Genomic DNA, 26,108 nt, shown 5'->3' with positions numbered 1-26,108 from the left:
AGAGTCGTGTCGCTGACTGGGCTTGTCTAGATTAGGGATGTAAGGCGACGTCTACACACAGCTATTTCGGAATAAGCTATTCCGGAATAGTTATTCAGAAATAGCTTATTCCCAAATAGCACGTCTACACTGCAGGGAAGCATCAAAATGAGTCCGAGGCAGCTTCCCTGATGTAAATGTGCTATCTCGATTTAGAGCCCCAGCAGGGATAACTTAGAATGGCCCTGGGGAGGGGCTGTTTCGAAATAGCAGCAGTGAAGCGTCTGCACACGTCTTATTTCGGAATAGGCGTTATTCATCGTAGAATGATGTTTACAGAAGCTGGACCAAGCCGTCCATTATTTCAAAATATCAGAATTGCTGTGCAGACACTCGCATAGATATTTCAGAATAATGGCCATTATTCCAGAATAACTTTGCAGTGTATGGAGAGATACCTATCTCACAGAGCTGGAAGGGGCTTTGAGAGGTCATTGAGTCCAGTCTGCGGCCCTCATGGCAGGGCCAAGTACCATCCCTGGCAGATTTGCCCCAGATCTTTAAACGGCCCCGCTCAAGGATTGAGCTCACAACTCTGGGTTGAGCAGGTCAATGCTCAAACCACCGAGCTATAGACACACCCCAAAAGACTTGTCGACTATCCGATAAGTTGAAGTGGGAGGGTAGGCGCAGGAGCTGGTGCTGGGGGAAGCCAGCTTAAAAGCTGGTTCTCCCCAGCACCGTCTCTGCGGGGGGGCAGCGGGGGAGGCAGGGGAAGTAGAGGCACAGTGGAAGTGGCGTGAGCAGTCTCTGCTTCTGCTGTGATTCTGCTTTTGAAATGTACAAGAGCCCCTGGGGGCGCCTCTGCCTTGGAATTGTTGCAAGAGCCCTGCTGTGCTTTTCCCAGTCTCCGGCTGCCGCCTGCAGATGCAACGAAGGCGCCAGGCTGCTCTGCAGGCTTCACCCGTTGCTCGGGAACATGAATTTCTTCCCCACCTGTTCCAGCACAACCCTTCTGATTCCTCCCAGCTTTCTCCTTTCCTCCCCTTCCAACACATATTTCAGTCTCGCTGGCATCCGCCTCCCCTCCTCCTTGCAAACACGGCAGCTTCAGAGTCCAGCAGCTTCAGTTCCTTTGGCAATTAAACTGTTCCAGTTGATTCGCCCATCTGCTTCCAGACACTCCTTGCTCCTTCAGAATTGGAAAACTTCTCCACTCAGGGGGAAATTGATTTCTGTGCAAAGGGCCGGCCCAAGACCGGTACTTCACTTAGAGCGTCCGGCTGTATTCATGTTTGTGCGTGAATCCGGTTGGGCAGCTGCACGCTATACTTCTTATCTAGCATGTATTTACATTAGCATGCAGTGATTTCCCTGTGCTATCTCCAGAGGGGGCTGGGATTCCAGTCTCCCCTTCTCCACAGAAGAACTTGGTTGTTTTCATTTCCATGGAATAAAGGGGCCTGTGGAGTCACAGGTGTTCATATGACTGAAACTGTTCAACACTGAACAGTTTTAAACAAGTTTCGGGGCCTCGTACACGGAGGGCTCCTGCTTAGTGCCAGAGCGAACACCCCACGGAACCTCTTTTAAACCTGTTGTGGGGATAAGGAACCAGTGAATGTATTTGAAATGTAAGGCCCCATTGCCCTTCGCCGCAGAGAGTTTTTAGATGAAATAACTCGTTCGCCAGCTTTTTGGAGGTGGGGAACCGATGTCCTGGGGCTAGATTTGGCCTCTGGATTGCCTGGATCCATCCCCAGATGCTGGGGGCTTCCCCCTCTCCCGGCATCGGGGAGCCGACACTGGCGCTCCAGCCTTGCAGCTCCCTCTTGCCTGCCCGCGGGACTGGAATGCCAGTGCCAGCTCCCCTCTGTGGGGGGCAGGGGAGAGCCCCGAGCCTCCTGCGCCGGAGGCGAGCAAGCTGGGACTCCACTCAGACCTGCTACTCTCACCCATCCCTCCTCTCTCCACCCCACTCCTGCAGCCCCACCCTGCCCTCACCACCACCCCCACCCCCACTTTGCTGCTGCACCCCGCTCTTGCACCCCCTCCCGCCCAGACCCCACATCCCCACTCTGCTCCTGCACCCCCCCCCCCGGTCTGGTCCCTCCAACCCACTCCCGTACTCTGCCTCCTGCCCAGACCCCACACTTGAAGCCCACTTCCTGGCAGGCCTCTCCCACTCACTGAACCCCTCATTTTTGGCCCCACCCCAAAGCCTAGGGGCTCCCACAAAATCTACTCGCTTGGCCCCCTCGGCTTAGCTCTGGTCTGCAAGAGGAATGGGGGAGTTTCTTTGCTTTGCTTCTCACTTTTATGTGGTGCCCGACTGATTTTTCAGTGTCCCCCCTCCCCTGACCCCAAAAAGGGTCCCTGTGGGGAAAAGAGGAGCTAGCTGAGAGCTGTGTCTTGTCCTTTGAGGAAACAGGATCTGTCGGTAGCCAAAGGCACGTTGGGTGGAGCAGCCCATCCCCACACTTTGTCTACTAATTAGGCCAAATTTCTAACACACCAATTTGCGTTCGCTGATTTTTCCCTCCCAGGCTTGTTTACCAGGCACGATCTTTGCACAGTCCTTGAGTGACCTCACAGGCCCCTTTCTGTGGACTAACCCAGCCCGCCCCGTCTCCCTTTTGCAATTTTCCCCCTCAATGCTCATCCGCTGTGACACTTTTCACACTTTTACCCTCTTTCCCACAGTTGGGCTCACAAGTAGGGAGCAGCCCAATTACTACAACAGCTTGAACGTCCAGGCCCTGATCCGAATGCTTGGGTCTGAACGCTGCGCGTTGTATCCCACTCGGCTGTTTACAGTCTCTTGGCCTGTCAGCGTTCATTACCTTCTTTAGGCTTCCCAGTGCGTTGCCGCTTGCTGACAGCTGGCACGCTGATTCGGCAGAAGCAACACACATTTGGCCAGGGCTGAGCTCCCAGAGTCCTGCAGCTCGCTCCACAGAGGGCGTCAGTCGCTTTGCACCCGCGGGGGGATCTGGCCCCATGTAACCGTAATGCTAGGCAGGCTCGTGCGTGTAGGAAAGAGCATCGCCTCACCCCTCCACGCCTATGGCCCTGCTCGCCTCTCCCCTCTGTCTGGGAAGCCGCCATTATTCATACAACGTATCAGAGGGGAGCGTAACCCCTCAGTCCTCAGGGACCAGGTAATGCCCCTGCCCCATTGAGGTAATACCTGTGTATTGTCTACTTCGCTGTCCATCCTCCATCAGTGGTGCTTGTTGCTCGAATGACCATACAACACGTTCTTCTGGAAGGGGATGTCTCCTACCTACCCATCCAAGAGACAAATAACTTGATGTTTAAGGTCACTGCGTCCTGTCCTGTCTAAATTCCTGACAGCTGAGCCCCCCCCCCACCTGAAAGGTGAACACTTTTGTTTCTGTCTTAGGGTACAGCCCCTTCCCCGTAGCACTTCATCCTTTGTAATGTATTTATCCTCCCAACTCCTCTGTTGTCTCCACTTACAGGCTATGTCTACACTACAGCCTTCTTGCGCAAGAAGCCTGTTGCGCAAGAGCACGTCCACACCTCAAAACACATTGCAAAAGCGATGTGCTTTTGCGCAAGAGCACGTCCACACCTCAAAGCGCATTGCAAAAGCGATGTGCTTTTGCGCAAGAGCACGTCCACTCTGCACGGACGCTCTTGCACAAGAAAGCTCTGATGGCCGTTCGTAGAATAGCCATCAGAGCACCTGTGCTTTTTCCCATAGAGGTTTCTTGTGCAAGAAACCCCTGTGGAGCGTCCACACTTTCCTTTTTGTGCAAGAACTCTTACGCAAAAGGAGTTATGCCTCATGAAAGGAGGTTTACCTACACTGGAAAAAGCGCTCTGTTCTGCCATTTTACTGTCGATTTACTTGCACAAAAACCCATTTGAGGTGTGGACGCTCCGCAGGGTTTTGCGCCAAAACCTTGCAGTGTAGACATAGCCACAGATGGCAAGATGCTGTGTGACCTGCCCAAGGTTATAAAGTAAGTGTGTGGCAGGGAAAGTCTTTGGTATTCCAGGCGAGAGCTGGAACCACTGCACTAGGGATGTTAAATATCGGTTAATTGAATAGTCGATGAACCTCATGAATTCTTATTGGTTAGTTGACTAGTCTATAGTTTCTGGGGGCAGGGCCCGGCAGCCTGTGCGCTCCAGCCCCACTCCTGAGGATCCCCTGCCACTCCGCGCTGCCGCCTCTGTATCAGAGTCAGCAGGCGGGGTGCCAGATGGGAGCTGGTCCGCAAGGGGAGCCAGTTCAAAAACCAGCTCCCCTTGAGGACCGGCTGCCTGTTGCCCCGTGCTCAGGGTGGCAGCAGTCCCAGTCTAGGTGCGAGCGGGAACTCAGCCAGGCTGTCTGCCCACCTGGCTCCTAATACACTTGAAATGCAGAGCCGCAGCAGGGGGAGGTCCCGGATCCTGTCTTTTCAGCTGCTCTCTTCTATTTCTTTGGTATTTCTGACAGGAAGTGACCAACCTTGAGTCTAAACAACAATGCTTAGCACCCGCCCGTGCTTTACATATTTACTGTTTAGACAGCAAGGCCAAATTGTGGCCTTTGATTTTGGGCTTTTCGTTTTTTGGAAGCCCAACTTAGGAGTTCTATTCTCCAAACTGCTGGACCTCCCTCAACCCAGCTGCCATCTGTGGGAACTGCAGGGGCTCTGCAGCTCTGCAAATTAGACTCAAGGGGTTTCAAACTCAGCATCCGAAAAATCAGCGACCATTTTCCACCTCCCTGCCTTGTGCTACGGTAGGGAAGAATGATTGTCTCTACTTTGCTGATGGGGAAAGCCAGGTAGAGAGTAGGGATGTTAAATATCAGGTAATTGAATAGTCGAGTAACCTTGTGAATTCTTATTGGAGAGTCGACTATTCTACAGTCCCTGGGGGCAGGGCCGGCAGCAGCACGGAGTACCAGGCGGGAGCTAGTCCGCAAAGGGAGACAGTTTAAAAACCAGCTTCTCTTGTGGACCGGATGCCTGTCGCCCTGTGCTGCTGCCTCTGATAAAGAGGCAGCAGTGCAGGGTTGGCAGCAGCCCTTGTCTGTTGCGGGGGGAGAGTTTGAGCTCCTGGACCCGGCGCAAATTGGAACTGAGCCAGGCTGCCTGCCCACCCAGCTCCTAATACACTTTAAATACAGAGCCGCAGTGGGGGTAGGTCCTGGACCCAGCGTAAGCCAGAACTGAGCTGGGCTGCTAAAAATTTACTGGGGGGGGGGGGGAAGGGGGAAATACATGTAGTCTATAGCACTAACTTATAAGCTTTTGTTAATCAGTTAATCGACTGCACTATTACATCCCTAGTAGAAAAGTGAAGTTACTAGCCTAAGTCTTCACCCATTCTGTGCTCATTCATCTAGACAGCACTAAAAAAAATGTATGTAATGATCATTAGCATATGCTTTATTAATGCACCCCCACCTCTGACACCTTCTCGCTGTGCATTAGATGTTTGAATTGATTTATCCAGCGGGATCCTAGATATCTTTTTCAGAGACATTGGCTTTATCTTCCTGTGCAGTGATAATAATTGTTCATTTGTGTTCTTAGTAGCCCTTCGTGTCGGGGCCCCATTGTGCCGGAAACTATAGAAACACAAGCAAAGAAACAGTCCTTGCTCTGGAGAGTTATGATCCTTACCCACCACACAGGGAATAGATTAGGAGACTTAATTAATGCCTGTAACATATTAGGAGATGCCACAGAAGTGCTAAATATTATTCATTGCAATGGTGCTGATGAGGTACCAGTCTGTCCACCAAATGGATTCATCCAGCTATCTGCAGCAAACCGACTCATCTAGCCAGGTCATGGAAATCAGCTTGAATGGTGTGTCACTCACTATATTAGGGACTATATGTAGTGGTCTATACGATTAACCAATGTGCCTAGGTTTATCGGTTAATCTTGTCAACTACACACATTTCCCCCCCCCCCCCCACTTTGCTGCCTCTGTATCAGAGGCAGCAAGCGGGGAGGAAACAGGAGCCGGTGCCCATGAAGAGCTGGCTTTAAAGCTGGCTCCCCACGTGCACCGGATCCGCCTGCCCCCTCTCACCTCTGCGCTGCTGCCTCCGATAGAGAAGCAGCAGTGCGGGGGACGAGGGAGCAGGCTGGAGCCGATGTTTGGGGAGCCGGCTTTTAAGCCAGCTGTTCATGGGCACCGGTCAGCTCCCCCTCACCCTCTTTGTGACTCCTACTGAGCCGGGGGATGGCAGGCAGGAAGCAGTATGGAGGGAGCTGACTTAAAAGACGGTTCCCCCAACACCAGCTCCACGGTGCCGCCTGTCCCTCCCCCACACTGCTTCCTCTATCAGAGACAGCAGCATGCGGGGAGGGCGGGGGAGGGAGAGGAGGGGAGGTTGCTGCAAAGCAGCCTCTGTCCGCAAGGGGTCCAAGCTCCCCACGGACAGGGGCTGCTCCACATCCCACTGAGCAGCCTCTGTCCGTGGGGAACTCAGGCCTCCCACGGACAGGGGCTGCTGCCAGCCAGTCTGGGCAGGGAGCTGGTTTTGAAACTGGCTCCCCTCACAGACTGCCTCCGCCTGCCACCCCAGCTGCTGCGTGTGATAGAGAAGCAGCAGTGCGAGGTAGCAGGGGGGCTCCGCAGAAGTGGGGCCAGGAGCACGCTGGCTGCTGACCTCACCCCCGGGGAGTATTGACTAGTCGTGGAACTAGATTTCATGCGGTTACACGACTATTCAATTACACACAATCTAATGTCCCTACAGGATACCACTGTGTCACCATACCACATGTGTCTGGTATTCCTGCCATAGAGTCATAGATCTGTGCAGAACTGGGAATAGGACACAGCTCCTGTCCCCAGGCCCAGTGCCCTATCTGGCAGGCCAGCTTTCCGTTAGGTTTGCAGAGCTTTATGTAAAGTCATTGCCAACTGTACGTTAATCCGTTTGCTATGACGTGAGGGCTGCATCGAACTGTAGGCATGGACCACAGTTGCTGTTTTGCTTTCGCGCTTGCTGTCATAGATCATTGAGTTGAACTACCCCAAACAACTGAAGTGAAAAATACAGAAACTGAAACTTCTGCCTTACTGTGAATCTGCACTGCTGCTTAGGCTGGTATCCAGTTTCTAAAAGGGTGTCACAACGAGGAGGGAGACAAATTGTTCTCCTTGGTCTTTGAGGACAGGACAAGAGCAATGGGCTGAAACTGCAGCAAGGGAGGTTTAGGTTGGACATTAGGAAAAACTTTTTACCTGTCAGGGTGGTTAAACGCTGGAATAAATTGCCCAGGGAGGTTGTGGAACCTCCATCATTGGAGGTATTTAAGAGCAGGTTAGATAGACATCTATCAGAGATGATCTGTGGTGCTTGGTCCTGCCGTGAGGACAGGGTACTGGACCTGATGACCTCTTGAGGTCCCTGCCAGTTCTAGTGTTCTGTGATTTCTATGTACAGTAAAACTCCAGTGGTCCGGCATCCAATGGTCCGGCACTCCTGATGGTCCGGCACCATCTGGAACCTGGAAGTGCTCTGGGCAGCCGGACAATTGGAGCTGCTTTGCCTCCGGCTTCCCTGATTCTGAAACTGCTGCTGAAACTGACCAGCGGCTGACTCGGGGAAGCTGGGGGCAGAACTGCTCTGCCCCCGGTTTCCCCGAGTCAGCCGCTGGTCAGTTTCAGCAGCGGCTGAGTTGGGGATGCCTGGGGCAGAGCAGCTGGGGTGCTGCCGGGTTGGTCCCGTAGTGCTGCCAACCCGACAGCACCCCAGCTGCTCTGCCCCGAGCTTCCTGGAGTCAGCCACCGGTCAGTTTCAGCAGCAGCTGACTTGGGGAAATCTGGAGCAGAGCAGCTGGGGTGCTGCCAGGTTGGTCCCGTAGTGCTGCCAACCCGACAGCACCCCAGCTGCTCTGCCCCGAGCTTCCTGGAGTCAGCCACCGGTCAGTTTCAGCAGCAGCTGACTTGGGGAAATCTGGAGCAGAGCAGCTGGGGTGCTGCCAGGTTGGTCCCTCAGCGCCGAGGGGCGCATCCCTCCCATTCCACCCCAGACTCCTCATAGCCCCCCCTTCTGATAGTCCAGCATAGGTGATAATCTGGCACCCCCTGGGTCCTAAAGGTGCCGGATTATTGGAAGTTTACTGTACTTGTTTGGGAGGGACAGAAGGGAGAATGTAAACTGCTACCGAGGCAAAGTTGGGGCAGAGGGGAAATGATCAAATAAGTTTGAGAACCATTGCACTAGATCAGCGGTTCTCAAACGTTTTGGGCTCCGGAGCCCTTTACATGCAAAAAAATTTATATGGCGCCCCAGCGGTCCACTGATTGTATGTGTTGTACCTATCGATGTTTCCTGTTTGTCAGCCTCGCGGAGCCCCTGGAGATGTCTTGCGGAGCAGTTTGAGAAACACTGCACTAGATCGTATTGCAATTATTAAGTCCTGTTGTGGACAGATACCCGATTGTCCTATTATTAACTTGTTCTATACTTGTATAGAAATGATCTGCTGGAAGGGAAAGGGTTCTCTCACACTTGTAAAGCTCTGAGCCAGAGGGAGCCAGCTGATTTCTCTGCTAGATTTCTCCTCCCTCCTTGTGTTAGATCTTCTGCAGACAAACGCAGTCACCATAGCTACCAAACCAGCTCCGGCTGCATTCTCTCGGGCTGGTGTCATTGGCTCAAGCGGGTGAGCCGCGCTCAAACAGTTTGTGCAGCCGTGCACGGCAATTGCAAAACCCTCCGACACCCAGCGCCTGCAGAACATTCTTCCCAGTGGCTCTGCGGCCTGCCTTCCAGACCCTCGGCATGCATCCGCAGCAGTAGAAATTGGAGGCCAGGAGGGAGCTGGGGTCACAGCAGGACTTTCCGTCACTCAGGGGAGCTCTGTCTCAACACACGGGGTGAAACGTCAGACTGGCGGCTGAATAGACCCGGTGAGGCTGCAGAAAACCTGGTTTGACCTCACGTGGGAGCTTAGGGACATACTGGGTTAGATGGGCAGAGGCAAACACCAGCTGTTCCAAAGGGCAGTCTGGTCTGGGCGACTGTAGAGTGATCTGTCCGCATGGAATGTGGCTTCCGGCTCCTTGGCACTAGGTGTGCGACAACGCTTAGCCGTGCGCCCAGCCGTTCCCGTGGTTCTTCCGGCCTCTGCGGGCTGAGTGCATTTGAAAATCTGCCCCTGTTTGGGGGAGCTCGGATGGTCTGAAAATTCCAGCCCCCACGTGTGCCCCGCAGCACGAGAGTTATTTGGAAATGTCCCTGTTGAATGATTTCCTTCTCCAGTTCTTCAGATCACTGCTGGCTGCAGCTCTGCCGATCCCCAACGTTGGGGATCCCCTTTTCACTATGCACTCCGGTGTGAACGGACAGGGTCTGCTAGTCTGTAAGGGTATGTCTACAGTACCCCGCTAGTTCGAACTAGCGGGGGTAATGTAGTCATCCGCAGTTGCAAATGAAGCCCGGGATTTGAATTTCCCGGGCTTTATTTGCATGAAGCCGGCCGGCGCCATTTTTAAATGCCAGCTAGTTCGAACCCCGTGCCGCGTGGCTACACGTGGCACGGAGTAGCTAGATCGGATTAGGCTTCTAATCAGAACTAGCTGTACTCCTCGTGGAACCCGCTCCTACCTCCTCCCTTTGCTCCTGGTCTGCTGGGGGGCCCCCCTGGTCTGCTGCCCCCCTAGCAGACCAGGGAGACGCGGAGCAAAGCCGCAGCGAGAAAAGCTGCTCCGCTGGGTGGAACGAGGAGTACAGCTAGTTCGGATTAGGAAGCCTAATCCGAACTAAGTACTCCGTGACGCGTGTGTAGGCGCGCGGCACGGGGTTCGAACTAGCCGGCATTTAAAAATGGTGCCGGCCGGCTTCATGCAAATGAAGCCCGGGAAATTCAAATCCCGGGCTTCATTTGCAACTGCGGATGACTACATTACCCCCGCTAGTTCGAACTAGCGGGGTAGTGTAGACATGCCCTAACAGAGTTCCTCTCCTGCAGGATTATACGTTGAAATAGCACAGCCGCCTCCTAGGGCTGATTTAGAAATGGTCTCAGTAGAGAACTGGGACTAGGAGTCAAGACTCCTTGGTTCTGTTTTCTCCATGATCCTGGGCAATTGGGGGAGGAGGGTGTCTCTCTGTGCCTCAGTTTCCCTGTCTGTAAAATGGGGGCAATAATACTGCTTAAAAGGGGGGCTGAGTGCCTCTGAGCTTTCCCTGCAGGGATCCCTAGTTAGAACTCGTGTGTTGCCCCCAACTCAAGTCCCATCCACCCCCCACCACACTTGATGCTTGTTGGCTGGTCCAAGGGGGGGCGGGGAGAGGCCAACTCATCCGTGGCCTGTGCGGCCGCTCTGCGCAGCCTGAGTGTTATTTTGCAGTGTGGCAGCTCGCGCCAAGCGAGGCGAGGGGTTCGCCCACACATCAAACTGGTGGTGTAGTTTCCTCCTCGAGGAGGTCTGCCCCCCCCCTTAGCGCTGACCAAATGTACACATGCTGCTTGACACGTAGCCACACCCTGACGCAGAGGGTCTGGCAGCAGCAGCATTCTCGTGGTTCTTTTGCCTGGAATTGTGTTAGTGCCTGGTGGCAAACAAAGCCTGTGGGATCTGCCAGCGCCCTGTGTATTGTCCGCTGTTTGCCAGGTACAGTCAGAGAGTTATTGTGTGGGCCTTTCACACAGCAAGGAGGAGAGAAAAACGCTGAAAAAACCAGGAAAATGTGACAGTCACTGTTGGCCGGGATGGGAGACGGTGAGCCAAACGTGTCACCCGAAACTCCTGCCAAACTTTTCTTGGTACTGACTAGATTGCAAGCCGTCTGTGTCCCACGAATGTCATGTAAAGTAGTGCCCTACGTAAGGGCCCGATCCAGAGTCTACTGAAGTCAGTGGCATGGTTTCCGGGGGTGGGGGAGAGAGCTTGGCGCGTGTTGCTATGAGGGCCATTGTACCTCACCGCCCTCCTGCACCTGAAAGAGTCCTGCTCTGTGCTGAGCATGTGGGGTAGTGGTCAGAGGCAGGTGCTGGGGTTCAGGGTTCAAATCTTGTGCCTGTCACGGCTAACTGGTTTTCATCAGGGCACAATTTGTAATGAAAGAGGCAGGTGGGTCTTTTAAAAATTTTCATAGCTGATGAGCCAAGCCCTACAGGTGCTGGCGCCATGAACTGCCAGGCCCGGAGGTGCTGGCGCCATGAACTGCCAGGCCCGGAGGTGCTGGGATCATGAACTGCCAGGCCCAGAGGTGCTGGTGCCATGAACTGCCAGGCCCGGAGGTGCTGGGACCATGAACTGCCAGGCCCAGAGGTGCCGGTGCCATGAACTGCCAGGCCCGGAGGTGCTTGGGTTCTGAGCTTCCAGGCCCAGAGGTGCTGGTGCCATGAACTGCCAGGCCCAGAGGTGCCGGTGCCATGAACTGCCAGGCCCGGAGGTGCTGGGATTATGAACTGCCAGGCCCAGAGGTGCTAGGGCCATGAACTGCCAGCCCCCGACGTGCTGGGTTTTGAGTTGTCAGGCCCGGAGGTGCTGGGACCATGAACTGCCAGCCCCCGAGGTGCCTGGGCTCAGCTCTGGCCAACCTCCAGCCAAAATTAAGCCCCGATTTTAATTTGTGTCCATGCTCCCTCTTCTCTGCAAAGCTGCCTGCGTGAAGCCCAGGCTTGGGGAGGGACAGAGGGCACAAGATGTTGCCCTGTTGCCGTGGCGTTTACATGACCCTCTCAGCAGACCCGTGGGCCACTGCTGCAGAGCGGCCAAAGGCCGAGTGGGCCAGGCCGACTGGATAAAGTGGCGCTAGCAGGACATTGCTGTGTGCGTCCGGGAAGCCCTCGGTGCCGGGGGTACTTGTGCCACAGCCAACAGGGACATTGGGTCTCCCGTGCGCCTTTCCCCAGCATTGAGTTCAACCAAAAGAGAGAGACTAAATTGTGCATGAATCTGGCGCCGGGATCAGGGCGGATGCAGCTGCCGGCTCCCCGCCCAGGCACTCGGCCTGCTCTCACTGGGTGGCCAGGGATGGTCTCAGAGGCCCAGGCAGTGTGTCCGTCATGGATCGCGTAGCCGCGTGGGGGCCCTGACACGAGGCAGGGAGGAAACTCAGACTCAGCCGCCAGCCGAGTGGAGCCTGCGCTGGGCCTGCTGGGTGAATCTTGTGGGGGAATCTCTTGAGAGCCAGGCCCGGTCCGGCGAGGGGAAGTGCTCCGCGGGGCTTGAGGCTTCAGCACCGTGAGGAATACACATCTCTGAGAGTTTGCTTATTCCTCGCCCTACAGGGCCCTTGTTTTCCCAGCACCCTCCCTCTCTCGATGAGGGGCTCCTCTCCCGGCCCGTCCTGCCCACAGCTCCTCGGCAGGCTCTGCAGTCTCCTCATGCCCCACTTCCAATCCTCCCCCTCGTGGCCAGAGTCAGCAGCCTTTCCTCCTAGGCTCCTCAGTCCTGCCCTGCGCCGCTCCCACAGCCCTGCCCGGGCACCTCTTTCTATCCAAGCTGCCGCTGGAGGGCGGGAGGCAGGCCTGGCCGAGCAGTCCCCAGCCAGGTCCGGGCGCCACACACAGCTCTGCCCTATTCACGTGGGACTGTCTGCCTGGGACAGCTGGGTGGAGTGGGGCGGACAGCGCTACCCAAGAGGAAACGAGCCCGTTGACTCTTGCCTGGCCTATCCCAAGCAGGGCTGCGCTCTTCCCGTGTCTGTTCTTCTGGCAGAGAAATGCAGTCGCCGTGCAGATGCAGCCTGGTCGTACAGGACACACCTGTGGCAGCTGGCTGCTGCCCTTTTGACTCCTCTGGCTTTAGACACGTGTTTCCGCCTCCAGGAGGAAATGAGGCTGAAGGTTTTAATTCCTCCCCAGCTTAGTTCTGAAGCGGATCCACGTTCCTCTTTAGTCTGGCTGCCCGTTGCGTGATTCCTGCGGAAGCCTTGCTCTTGCTCTGGGGCGGGACCCACCTCTTAAGGGTCTATGTTCCTGTGCTCTTTTCTGTCCGTGTTTTCCATACATTGGCACCCGCCACGGTGCGCATAAAGCAGTGTGCACCACCAGGAGACACACAACATGCGGCTGTGGGCGCTCTGGTCATCAGCTGGGTGGCAATGGGATCTCTCTTGGGTGGCCGCACAAGCGCCCAGCTGGCAGGGAACACTGATAAGGGCAGGTCTGCGCTACAGTTGATACCGCGCGGCTGGCTCGGACTCGCAGGGCTGTTTAATTGCTCTGGACGTGTTGGAGGTCCAGCTGGAGGGTCTGAGTTTAAGCCTCAGCCCCTGAGCACACCGCAAAGTAACAGCCCGGGCCCCACACGCCCATTGTCTGCCTCGGGCCGGCTGCAGGTTTTCCACTGCAGTGTAGACGTATCCTAAGTCCAAGCCAAACCAGTGCGTCCGAGCTCCCTCCAAATATAGGGGAAGCTTGGATCCCCGCCTGGCTTGGGGCCCGCTCTGCTTTCAATCCACTGGCCTGTTCAGTGCCAGGTACTGCCCCTCGCCTGCCCTTTGGAACGGAGGCCCTGCCTGTCCGGGGATTGGCCAGAGGAAACCCACTGTGCAAACAGGCAGGGCTGCTGTTGGAACTCGCTGTGCGCAGCCCGGCTGCAGCCCTGGGGGTGGCGGGCAGGTTTCCCCTGCATGCTCTGGGGATTGAAATCCCCAAGGCACAGATGTGTGTCTGCGCTTTAAGCCTGGGGGCTGAGTGGAGCTCTTGGTTGCTCGAGTTGGGGGGCGTTTTGAGGCCTCCTCTTTCTGAAAATCTGCAGATTGAGGGAGCATGTTTCCCACGGCAGGGGCAGCTGGATGGCTGCAGCCTTGGCCAGTCGGCAGTTCTAGCAGGGCATTTCTCCCCAGCAGGAAAGGAAAAGGTTCCCCCGTGGGGCGTTGTGCCGGCGGCCGGTCTTTGCATTTTGCTCTGTGCCCCCATCCGGTTCCCTTGTTTTGACCCCGTGAGCTGCACCCCCTGATCCCTTAGTCCTAATGTGTCCCCAGTGATCAGTTGAACATGGGTCCAGTCATCCCTCCCACAAGGGCGGAGGGGCTGTTAGAAGTGGGCGGGCGCCATGTTTTCAAATAGCGCCCCACTACAGTCTCCATCCCCCTCCACATCACGTATGTCCCCCTCCACATTTACAGAAAGAGTATGTTAAATGCATTTTCCACAAACATTTGCACTTGATTTTCTGATGATAGGCTTGTCACATTCCTCCAGCCAGTGAACAGAGACAATAGGATGTGACCACCTGCCACTAAACCAAGGACAAAGTAAACACAATTTCCCCATCTCTACGGGAGGGGACAGGGTGGTCTCTCTCTCTCTCTTTTTCCTCACTAGCTACCAGCAACATTGTTGCTAGCAGGTTTTGCTCCATCCTGGAGCAGCGCTGCTGGTGTTTGAACCCCTCCTGCCACTTTGAGCTCCTACTCTGCTCCCCTTCCCCCCGGAAACTCTGAGTCCTCTGTAGCTGCAAAGTGCCTGTGGGGGAGTGTTGTCTAGTGGGTGGAGGAGGGAATTGGGAGCCCCCAGGCTCTGACCCATGCTTTACCACAGTGGGTCAGGGCAGCCTCTGGATGCTACCGTATGCCTTGCTAGCTGTGCGATCTGGAGCAAGTCACTCCTGGCTCGAGTTCCTCTCAAAACTAGGGGGCTCATCTCTGTGGCCCTGTTTCCCCTTCACCTTCACAGGGCGTGGGGAGCTGTCATTATGAGCAGCAGAGCCCTGCGAGGTGCTAGAGAACTCAGTGATTTATTCCACCCTCCGCCCGTGGTATAAACAGAGCCAGGATTCTCCTCCCAACAGATTTTCTCTCTTTCTGTTCCCAGGAGAGCAGCTGGGAAGGTGCCAGGTGAGGCGTCAGGACCCCTGAAGAGATGGCTTCCTCCAGCCCACCCCGAAGCCCCGCCGCAGGTACTGGAAACCCAGCCCTCTCCCTTCAAGCATTTGTATTCCTCGTTAGGAAATGAGACCAATCGGGACTGGTCCCCTCGCGGGATGAGCTCGTGGGGCCGGAGCGCCCGTTGCGCTACGTGTGTGCATAGCGCCTGACACAAGGGCACCCTGGTCGGCATCTCTAGGGGGGCTCTGCAATCGCAGGAATAAATGAGAACCGCAGACAGAGCGGCTTGTGATGAGCAGCCTCTGTTTCCCTTCGGCATCCAGGCATTCATGGGGCAGAGCAGCCCCTTGGGGTGTAGGGCTGTCAGTGCTCTCCACGAGCCACCAGCCATCCCATCACCCGGCGAGGAGTTCCATTTGTTCCTCAGGACTCCGAGGCACAGGCGGCAGCAGGACCCCCGGTAGTCGACCCGCATTGGCGGTGCATGATCCTGTTCATCCCACTTCACCCTTGTCAGCCATGCTGTGTGTGGCCCTCCTGCCAAAGGGCGGGCCAGGGCGATGCAGGGAGGCGGTGCCTGATTTATCTCCTGTAGCAGGGGAGGGAAGACAGAAAAGTCAGGCGGCCTGGACCTGCTCCACCCGGCAGCTTGACTGTAAAGCACAGCCAGCTCAGCCCCTGCAGCTCACTTGCGCGCATGTTGCATGGTGTGAGGGCCACGACAAGGTGCCAAGCAGATGGTCAGGGAGGAGAGTCACCCTGACAGTGTCTCTGCTCCCTCCCCACGATCCCTCCAGTGCCCAGAAGGACAAAGTCAACCAACCGCATATAAAGGAATCCAATGCATCAGGGAAGGGCAGACAAATAAAGAGTGGCAAATTTTTAAAGTGCTTCTACACAAATGCTAGGAGTCTGACTAATAAGATGGGTGAACTAGAGTACCTCGTATTAAAGGAAGAGATTGACATAATAGGCATCACAGAAACCTGGTGGAATGAGGAAAATCTGTGGGACACAATCATACAGGGATATAAAATATATCGGAAGGATAGAGCAGGCCGGGTGGGTGGCGGAGTGGCACTGTATGTGAAAGATAATGTAGAATCACATGAAATAAAAATATTAAATGAATCAACATGTTCCATAGAATCGCTATGGATAGTAATTCCATGCTCCAATAATAAGAATTTAGCAGTAGGGATATATTACCGACCACCTGACCAGAACAACGATACTGATATTGAAATGCGGAGGGAGATTAGAAAGGCTACCAAAATAAAGAACTCTATAATAATGGGGGATTTTAATTATCTCCATATTGACTGGATACGTGTCACCTCAGGAAGAGAAGCAGAGAGAAAATTTCTCAATGGCTTAAATGACTGCTTCTTGGAGCAGCTGGTACAGGAACCCACAAGGGGAGAGGCAATTCTCGATTTAGTCCCGAGTGGAGCGCAAGATCAGGTCCAGGAGATAACCGTTACAGGACCGCTGGAGAATAGTGACCATAATATAATAACATTTAACATTCCTATGGTGGGAAGAACACCTCAGCAGTCCAGCACTCTGGCATTTAATTTCAAAAAGGGGAATTACACAAAAATGAGGTTAGTTAAACGGAAATTAAAAGGCACAATGACTAGAGCCAAATCCCTGCAAGCTGCATGGAAACTTTTTAAAGACACCATAATAGAAGCCCAACTTAAATGTATACCCCAAATTAAAAAACATATCAAGAGACCTAAAAAAGAGTCACCATGGCTTAACCACCATGTAAAAGAAGCAGTGAAGGACAAAAAGGCATCTTTTAAGAAGTGGAAGTCCATTCCTAGTGAGATAAATAGAAAGGAACATAAACACTGTCAAATCAAGTGTAAAAATGTAAGAAGAAAAGCAAAAAAAGATTTTGAGGAACAGCTGCCAAAAACTCAAAAAGAAATAACAAAATGTTTTTTAAGTAAATTAGAAGCAGGAAGCCTGCTAAAAAACCTGTGGGTCCCCTAGATGATCGAGCTATAAAAGGAGCAATCAAGGACGATAAAGCCATTGCGGAGAAACTAAATGATTTCTTTGCTTCAGTCTTTATGGCTGAGGACGTTAGGGAGATTCCCAAATCTGCACCGTCCTTTGTGGGTGATGAATCTGAGGAAATGTCCCAGACTGAAGTGTCATTAGAGGAGGTTTTGGAACAAACAGAAAAACTTAATGTTAACAAATCTCCGGGACCGGATGGCATTCATCCAAGGGTTCTAAAAGAACTCAAATGGGAAATTGCTGAGCTATTATCTGTGGTTTGTAACCTATTCTTTATATCGGCTTCCGTACCTAATGACTGGAAGGTAGCCAGCGTGACACCAATATTTAAAAAGGGCTGTAGAGGCGATCCTGGCAAGTACAGACCGGTAAGTCTAACTTCAGTACCGGGCAAATTAGTCGAAACAATAGTAAAGAATAAAATCATGAGGCATGTAGAAGAACATAATTTGTTGGACAAAAGTCAACATGGTTTCTGTAAAGGGAAATCATGTTTTACTAATCTGTTAGAGTTCTTTGAAGGGGTTAACAAACATGCAGACAAGGGGGATCCAGTAGATATAGTATACTTAGATTTTCAGAAAGCCTTTGACAAGGTCCCTCACCAAAGGCTCTTGTGTAAATTACAAGGCCATGGGATAAGAGGGAAGGTCCTTTCTTGGATTGAGAACTGGTTAAAAAACAGGAAACAAAGGGTAGGAATAAATAGTAAATTTTCAGAATGGAGAGGGATAACTAGTGGTGTCCCCCAAGGGTCAGTCCTGGGACCAATCCTTTTCAACTTATTCATAAATGATCTGGAGAAAGGGGTAAGCAGTGAGGTGGTAAAGTTTGCGGATGATACCAAACTGTTCAGAATAGTCAAGACAGAAGCAGACTGTGAGGGACTCCAAGAAGATCTCACCAAACTGAGTGATTGGGCAACAAAATGGCAAATGAAATTTAATGTGGATAAGTGTAAAGTAATGCACATCGGGAAAAATAACCCCAACTATACGTACAGTATGATGGGGGCTAATTTGGTTACGACAAATCAGGAAAGAGATCTTGGCGTTATCGTGGACAGTTCTCTGAAAACTTCCACACAGAGTGCAGCGGCGGTCAAAAAGGCAAATAGGATGCTAGGAATTATTAGGAAAGGGATAGAAAATAAGACCCAGAATATCTTACTGCCCCTGTATAAAACTATGGTACGCCCACATCTTGAATACTGTGTACAGATGTGGTCTCCTCACCTCAAAAAAGATATTTTGGCCTTGGAAAGGGTTCAGAAAAGGGCAACTAAAATGATTAGGGGTTTGGAACGGGTCCCATATGAAGAGCGGTTAAAGCGACTGGGACTTTTCAGTTTAGAAAAGAGGAGACTGAGGGGGAATATGATAGAGGTCTATAAAATCATGAGTGGTTTGGAGAGGGTGGAAAAAGAAAAGTTATTTATTAGTTCCCATAATAGAAGAACTAGAGGACACCAAATGAAGTTAATGGGTAGCAGGTTTAAAACTAATAAAAGGAAGTTCTTCTTCACACAGCGTGTAGTCAACCTGTGGAACTCCTTGCCAGAGGAGACTGTGAAAGGCTAGGACTATAACAGAGTTTAAAGAGAAGCTAGATAATTTCCTGGAGCTTAGGTCCATAAAAGGCTATTAGCCAGGGGATAGAAATGGTTTCCCTAGCCTCTGTTTGTCAGAGGCTGGAGAAGGATTGCAGGAGACAAATCGCTTGATCATTGTCTTCAGTCTACCCCCTCTGGGGCACCTGGTGCTGGCCACTGTCGGCAGACAGGCTACTGGGCTAGATGGACCTTTGGTCTGACCCAGTACGGCCGTTCTTATGTTCTTATGTAAAGTCTCCCACGATTCACTGGGAAAGAATCACAGAGCATCTCAGCCCCTGGCAGCGCTAAGAGCCGGGGGCCAAGACCCCGTGTCAGTCAGTGCAGGGCTTGTGTGGGCACATGCCAGTGTGGTCACTCAGACCCCCCGGGCCCGCCAAAGTGCCCATCACCTGAGTGAACCTGTTGCCGCGGAGATCCCCACCAAACTCCCGGTCCCCAGACTTTCGGGGCCCATGGTTTCCAAGGAGCTCTGCATCCGTATAGGCATCATCATGGGCAGCTGGATTGCTCAGCACTTACGGTTCATTTTACACATGGGAAACCGAGGCACAGGGAGACGTAAGTGACTTGCCAGAGTCACATAGGGACCTTGTGGGAGAGCCGGGACGTCAGCTCAGATTTTTCAAGTTCCAGGCTGGTGCACTAGCCACCGGGTCATCTAGTTGCCAGAGCTCACCTTGAACTCCAGTTCTGAAGCCTGCCCCTCATAGCATTGGATCGGGAGCCATACAGACCTGCTTCCTGCGGTCCGGTCCGGTCCGTGCTATACACACCTTACCTATAAAGCAGAGCTGGCCGGCCAGAGGAACCCAGCCTGGACCGGTCCCGGAGGCTGCAGTCAGTCCACGCAGCGGCCCGTCCTTCTCTACCCACAGCTCGGAGACGCAAGGAGACTGCAAAGGGTGACGCCGGAGAAGGAAGAAGCAATGAGATCAATATGATTTCTATTCCAGTGGCACATAAAGGCCTCAGGGTCTCATTACACTAGGGGCTGCTTGAACCCAGTGTAAGAGACAGGCCCTGCCCCGAACAGCGGATTGTATGAGGGGACAAGACAGAGAAGGATGAGAGGAAGGAAGGATGTTATTACTATTATTTGTATTAAAATAGCACCGAAATGGCCCAGTCTTGGGCCAGCCCCCATTGCGCAAGGTACTGTACAATCACAGAACAAAAAGTCCATCCCTATCCCAAGTAGCCAACAAGTGAAGAGTCAGCAGGGGGATAAGCTCTAGGAAGGAGAGAGATTCCCCTCCTCCCCCATTTGGAACTGAGACCCAGAGTGAGCAAATGACTTGCCCAAGGTCATATGGAGAGTCTGTGGCAGAGCTGTGAATTGAGCCTAGTCCTTTCTTACAGCCTTAACCATTAAGCATCTTTCCTCACATAGAAAACTGCAGCACCTAATGATGCCTGGAGCTAAGGGCAGGACGTAACCGAGCTGGGCTGGCTCTTCAGCTGTCTTGCTCTGAGCTGAGCTCTGCCTCAGACTTTGCCAGGCAGGCAGTTTCTCATAGGCTGGCTGTATAAAGCTCTATGTGCTGGGTGGATGGCTCGGGGCTGGGACTCAGAAGAGCTGTAATCAAGTCCTGCTCTTCCCTAGACCCCATGTGTAACCCTGGGAAAGTCACTTAACCTTGCTGGGCTTCTGTTCCCAGAGGGATAAGGGATCTTTCGGAAAAGGCTTTATTTTACGCAAGATCAGCGTCTAGACTGGCGCATTTTTCTGGCAAAGATCCATGCTGAAAAAAAGCGGCAGCCATTTTTATGCTAATGAAGCGGGGAAGATTTAAATCCCTGCTTCATTAGCAATTGCAATACGTCTAATTTACATCCCTTTTACGAAAAAGGGATGTAGTCTAGACGTAGCCTGTGTGTTTACACTGGAAGCTCTTTGGGGCGGAGACTCTGTTGCTGTGCTGCCAGATATTGTTATAGCGCTAACAATGAATAGGAGCCCTTTGCCCAAGCCACACAGCGTGCGAGCGCAGTAAACAGGCAGGAGAAATGGAGACGAGTGAAGGAGAATTAAGAATACCTCAGAGCCGATTGTTAGGGGTTCTTTGTAGCACAGGACAGGAAGCCTGGAGAGCCTTCAAAGGGATTTTTTGATTCTATTCCTGTGATCTTCCCTCCCCCTCCCATTTTTTCATTGGTTGTCCCCCCAGTATCATTTGATCCCTGCGTTTCCTCTGGTCTTACCCTCCAAAGAGGGGCTGATGGGTTTAATGTGCTGGGTTCCCACCGAGCATATGTTAGGGCCGTGTTTCTCAACCAGTGGTACGAGTACGCTTAGGGGTACTTGAGAGAAGTCTGGGGGGTACGTCAACGCAGCTGAAATTTGGAGAAAACTGAATTTTTGTTTGAAGTTTTACAGCACTGTATTATTTTTGTACTTTTTACACCCAAAAATTTAATCTTCTGGCTGGTTACAATTATGTTGTTTAAACCAATGTGTTGCAGTGGAAGAAAAAAAAATTGTGTCTGAAAACTGTAGGTATGGGGGTACTCGTGTTTTTTTTTAAAAAGGGGTACTTCATAAAAAAAAGGTTGAGAAACACTGTGTTAGGCGACCAAAGAGGCTGTGTCAAGCTCTATAACCACTGACACACCAGTTCCTAAACCCCGAATGGCCACATCCTGAGCTGGACTGAATTCCCACAGCTCCACTGAAGTCCAGGGAGCGACTCGGGTTTACCCAGTTGCATGAACAGTAGCCTCACACGTGCGTGTACACACACCCGCCCCCCCATGCTCTGGCCTGGTAATGTGGGCACATGTGCACAGCCTGGGCTGGCATTTCCCGGTCTGCAATACCGCTTGCTTCACCAGCGCGCGAGACAGAGGACGGAGGCGTGGGAGAGAGATGGAAGGAGGGGGCAGAGAGGATACGGTGACGGGAGACAGAGGGAGCAGCTGGCGGGCTAATACCGCAGCACAGGAAGGGCTGGGTCGCGATCCTGAGGCAGGCCCTTCCCCGAGTCCTCACAGCAGCAGAATGTGCCCCCCTCCCAGGGGACATGCAGGCAGGGGGCTTAGCCCGGCTGCAGGGCAGAGGCTGTTCTCAGCCAGCCGAGGAGAAGCCAGTCCGGCAGTGCGCAGGCTCGCAGGTGGTTGTGTTTACTCCACCACATTAATCACTGGTGTCCTGGCGCCTAGCCCGTGTCTGCTAAATCAAGAGCAGATTGAGATTCGATTCGGCCAGTTGTTCCCGCATTTGGAGACGTGTTCTCCAGGGCGCTCGGGGCTGCGGGCCAGAGACAGGCCAGGCAATGGGAGTGAGCGGGGGAGGTGCTGCTTCTCCCTCTGAATTTCTCCCTTTCTCCTCCCGCTGTTCTTCATTAGTTCCCATAAAGAAGGACTAGAGGACCCCAAAGGAAAGGAATGGGTAGCAAGCTTCAAACTAGTAACAGAAAGTTCTTCTTCACAAAGCAAAGAGTCAACCTGTGGAACTCCTTGCTGCAGGAGGCTGTGAAGGCTAGAACTAGAACAGAGTTTAAAGGGAAGTGAGATCAAGTCATGGAGGCTGGGTCCATGGAGTGGTATTAGCCAGGGGGTAGGAGTGGTGTCCCTGGCCAAGGTTTGTGGAAGGCTGGAGAGGGATGGCACGAGACAAATGGCTTGGTCACTGTCTTCGATCCATCCCCTCCAGGGTCCCTAGGGTTGGCCGCTGGCGGCAGACAGGCTACTGGGCTACATGGACCTTTGGTCTGACCCAGTACGGCCATTGTAAGCTCAGGGCTCAGGGTCGGGGGTCTCAGTGGACCCCCTTTATTCTCTTGCACACCTGCTCCTGCGTGGCCAGGCTGGCAGCTCTCCTGCCCGAGCCGGCCACTTTCCTGTGCCTAGTGCGGAGATCATGGACGAGGTCCACGATGTCCGCACTAGCCCAGGTGGGTGCCCGCCTCTTGCGGTCCCGGGCAAGCTCCCGGGAGCTGCCAGCCTGGTCCCGGGAAGAGGGGGAGGGCTGGGGGGCATCGGGTGGGTGGCTCGATCGGGGCCAGGTGCAGGGTCTGCTGGCTGGGTGCTGGCAGGCTTGCACCTGGCACGGGCACCGTAGCCAGCCCGTGCCCCTTTAAGGGCTCCGGGGCCGGGAGGGGGGCAGAAGAGTTTCCCTGGTGTTGGCCAGAGTGGCCACCAGGGAAACCTGGGGAGGGCTAGCCTCCCACTAGTTCGAATTAAGGGGCTACACAGCCCTTAATTCGAACTAGCTAATTCGAACTAGGCTTAATCCTCATAAAATGAGGTTTTCCTAGTTCGAACTAAGCGCTCTGCTAGTTCGAACTAACTTTGTAGTGTAGACATACCCCCTCTGCTCAGACACCCCTTTTGTAGCCTTCAGCACCCCCTGCCGTTGCAGGGACCAGGCCCGGGTCACCAAACCGCCTAGCCAAAGCAGGGGACTCCCTAACTGCTGCTGCTATGGTTGCCCCAGACCTGAGACTTACCTCCCAGCTCTGTCAATGCACTTCAGTCTTGGTCTGCAGACCTCTCCATCCCCAGCTCTGCCTCGGCAAGACACTGCCTCGCTCCCGTGCCTCAGTTTCCCTGTCTGTAAATGGGGGACAAAATACAGCTCTCCTTTGGAAAGCACTTGGAGCTCTCCTGATGGATCGGGCTCTGGGATACTGTTCGCATGGAGACAGTAGCAGATTTGTAACCTTGTAATATCTGGTCCAGGCAGTGGAGGGGAGAGAGCCACCCTGTTAGCATGGGTACAAAAGCAGTAGCAAATGGACACCATGGGCCGCATGGCACAGGTACCCAGGGGAAACGGCCCATTGCTTTCCTATGTCGTTTGGCTGCCTGGAGTTACCATGTTTTCTTCTTCCCCACCCCTCCCAACCTAAGTGCATCCATCCACCGAATTCTTGCATCTTCCGACAGGAGACGTGCTGGTTCCAGGGCCCCTGGAGACCTCGCTGGAGGAGGAGGAGCTGGGGGAGGCGTTTGATTTCGACGACAGCGACGAGGAGGATGCCACGCTGGGGGTCAGCAGCGCTAGCACCGAGCCCAGCCTGGCAGTAGCCCTGCAGGCCCCTCCCCGGAGGCACAGGTCAGGAGTTGCCGCTCAGCCCCATTCGCCGGCCCAGCCGGAGCAGGATGCAGCGCCCCCTGCAGGGCAGGCACCGCTGACCGACTCTGGCTCCAGCACCAGCGCCGGTAAGTCGGGAGTTCTGCTCGTGGCAATGCAGGATGCTTTGCTCCTAAGGGGTCCTTGCAAAACGGGGCGGAGGGGAGGGGTGCAACAAGACAGGCTTAGCTTAGTGGCCGAGAAGCAGCAGGAACGAGTGAGAGCCAGGCCCTGAGTCGTCGTTGCCCTGCTCGGCTGGCAGTCACGTACCCAGTGCAGTGAGTTTCACAAGAGACCCTCCAGGCCTGGCAGAGATTGACGCCCGTCCTGATGCCTCTGAAGTGGCGAAACTGACTAGCAAAGTGCAGGGCCCAGAGGATCAGGCCTGCCATGTTTTGCACTCCGACTGATTGCAGTTTTGGGCTCCTGCCCAGCTCTGCTGATGCCCCTCGATCCAAACCAGCCACTCCCTCCCCTGCTCTTCCAGGGCAGGTCTCTCCCCATGTCCTTGCCAGTGTCCCTCAATACAGATCTGAAGCCTCCTCCACCTGCCTCATGCTGTCCAGGGCATGGAACTTACCGCTGCCCTCAAGTTCTGTTTAGAATACGAGGGAAAACATTGTTTTCCGTCGCACCCTGAAGAGATCCTTCTGTCGGGAGCGTGTGCTGGCCAGACACCAAACCCTTCCTGAGACCCATTCACCTAAACTCGGGGTGAGGTTGAAAGGTCTCCCCGAAGCATGTTTCGAACTTCTTGGCCTTAGATTGAGCGTGGCAAAGAATGCCAGAAAATGAAGCCAACACGAGTGGGATCTTCTTGGTGTTGCATGAAGGGAACGTTCTGCTTGTAAACCAGATGTGCCGACATAAACCCTCATGCTTCAGGACAGAAGCAAACCCCTACTTAATGGTGGTCAGGAAGGAACTTCTTGTAAGACCAGTTTGTCCCTGGATTGTCCATTGCTGGATTTTCCACCCATTCAGAGTAGCTGACGATAGCTACTCTGAGAGACAGGCGACTGAGCACGCTGGACCCGTGCTGAGATCCAGCCGAACAGTTCCCGTGTCCTTGAGAGCTCTGAATCTCGTTGTGCTCAGGTTAACGTACTGCACGATACCTACTTGGTTTCCTTCTGGTTTTGTTTTTGACAGATCCACTTGACACAAAGCTGCAGACAGAGTAAGTGAGTCTAGATTTTATTCCCCTCTTATCCCTAGGTGCTTGGTGGGTTGCGTGGGACGGGGGAATCCGAACGCGTGAGGTAGGGGAGGAGAATGCAAATAGTTTCTAGAACCTGTGATGCTTTGCTGGCAATGGGGAGAGAAGGCTGCCTTGCCACTAGCTACCTCCTGCTGTCTAGTGCTAGGAAAGTCCAGTCTGTCATTCAACGTGCTTTAGCCTTTCCCTCACGGCTTGTGTAACTACCACCAGGCGGATTTGAACCTGGGACCTCTGGAGCTTAGTGGAGCCTCTCCCACGTGAGCTAAAAGCCCGCTGGCTCTCCGCTTGGGCTGCAGAGCTCCCTTGTTCTTGTCTTTCACTGTGAGTGGTCTAAGGGCCACTACCTGGGACAGTGACCCACACTAGGTGTGTGGGTTGCACTTGGTCATAGGGGAGTCCTGAGCCTGCTGGCGTTTGCTCGGGTGCTTACGGAAGAAGCCTGTGTGAGTCCAAGCCTGGGGCCCAGTCCCTGCAGCCAATGGAGCACTTCGCATGCTTCTACTTCGGCAGGCGTGCAAGTGCTTGCAGGGCGGGGCCTCGGGCAGTGGTGCCCACGGCCTTGCAAGTCCAGGGGTCTGTTCCTGGCTCTGCCCCGGACTCACTGTGTGGCTGGAACATCCCTTCCCCGCTCCATCCCGCAGCTTCCCTGGCATGCGGGCAGCTCTCCACCATGCCAGGATCTCACCAGGATGCCAAAAAGATCCCAGGGCACAGGGCTATACAAGGGAACTGCTGTTGCCCCGTGAGCGGGGGTGGTGGACAGAACGGGAGCCGGGAGGGAGGGCATGAGAGGCCTGGGACGTTTGGGGGGAAAGCCTAGTGCATTTCTGCAGCACAGCTTGGCTCCCATTCTCTGCAAGATGCTGAGCCAGCTCCTGGGTTGCGGCTGCCGGCACAGCAGACCAGGGAGACACGGAGCAAAGCCACGGAGGACCCGGGTGGGGGGACTGCCCAGACGCGCCGCGGTCCCGCCGCCCGGGTCCTCTGCGGTTTTGCTCCGCGTCTCCCTGGTCTGCTGGGGGAGCTCCCCCCCAGCAGACCAGGGAGACACGGAGCAGCTTTTGTTGCCCCGGAGGACACGGGCATAAGTCGAATCCGCATAACCCGGGGACTGCCTGTATAACAGAGTTTAAAGAGAAGCTAGATAATTTCATGGAGGTTAGGTCCATAAAAGGCTATTAGCCAGGGGGTAGAAATGGTGTCCTTGGCCTCTGTTTGACAGAGGCTGGAGAGGGATGGCAGGAGACAAATCACTTGATCATTGTCTTCGGTCCACCCTCTCTGGGGCACCTGGTGCTGGCCACTGTCGGCAGACAGGCTACTGGGCTAGATGGACCTATGGTCTGACCCAGTACGGCCGTTCTTATGTTCTTATGCCTGCTCTCAGGCAGGCCGCTACCCA

At 53.9% G+C, this 26,108-nt stretch overlaps 1 protein-coding gene across 6 annotated transcripts in view; it reads left to right on the top strand.

The window, feature by feature from the left end:
- ARHGEF10L (Rho guanine nucleotide exchange factor 10 like) overlaps positions 1–26,108 on the top strand; it is a 207,266-nt gene that overhangs the window by 55,862 nt on the left and 125,296 nt on the right. For all 6 annotated transcript variants that reach the window (XM_089773156.1, XM_089773155.1, XM_089773157.1 and 3 more), the window contains exons 2-4: positions 14,748–14,832; positions 23,298–23,573; positions 24,637–24,664. In XM_089773156.1, the coding sequence (XP_089629282.1) occupies positions 14,796–14,832; positions 23,298–23,573; positions 24,637–24,664 (341 nt within the window). In that variant the 5' untranslated portion in view covers positions 14,748–14,795. The remainder of the gene's footprint in view (positions 1–14,747; positions 14,833–23,297; positions 23,574–24,636; positions 24,665–26,108) is intronic.

The sequence above is a fragment of the Pelodiscus sinensis genome, chromosome 24 (genome assembly GCF_052426305.1).
Source record: "Pelodiscus sinensis isolate ZL-2025 chromosome 24, ASM5242630v1, whole genome shotgun sequence".
In the NCBI taxonomy this organism is placed as follows: Eukaryota; Metazoa; Chordata; order Testudines; family Trionychidae; genus Pelodiscus; species Pelodiscus sinensis.
This window is presented reverse-complemented; position numbering and strand designations above follow the sequence as displayed.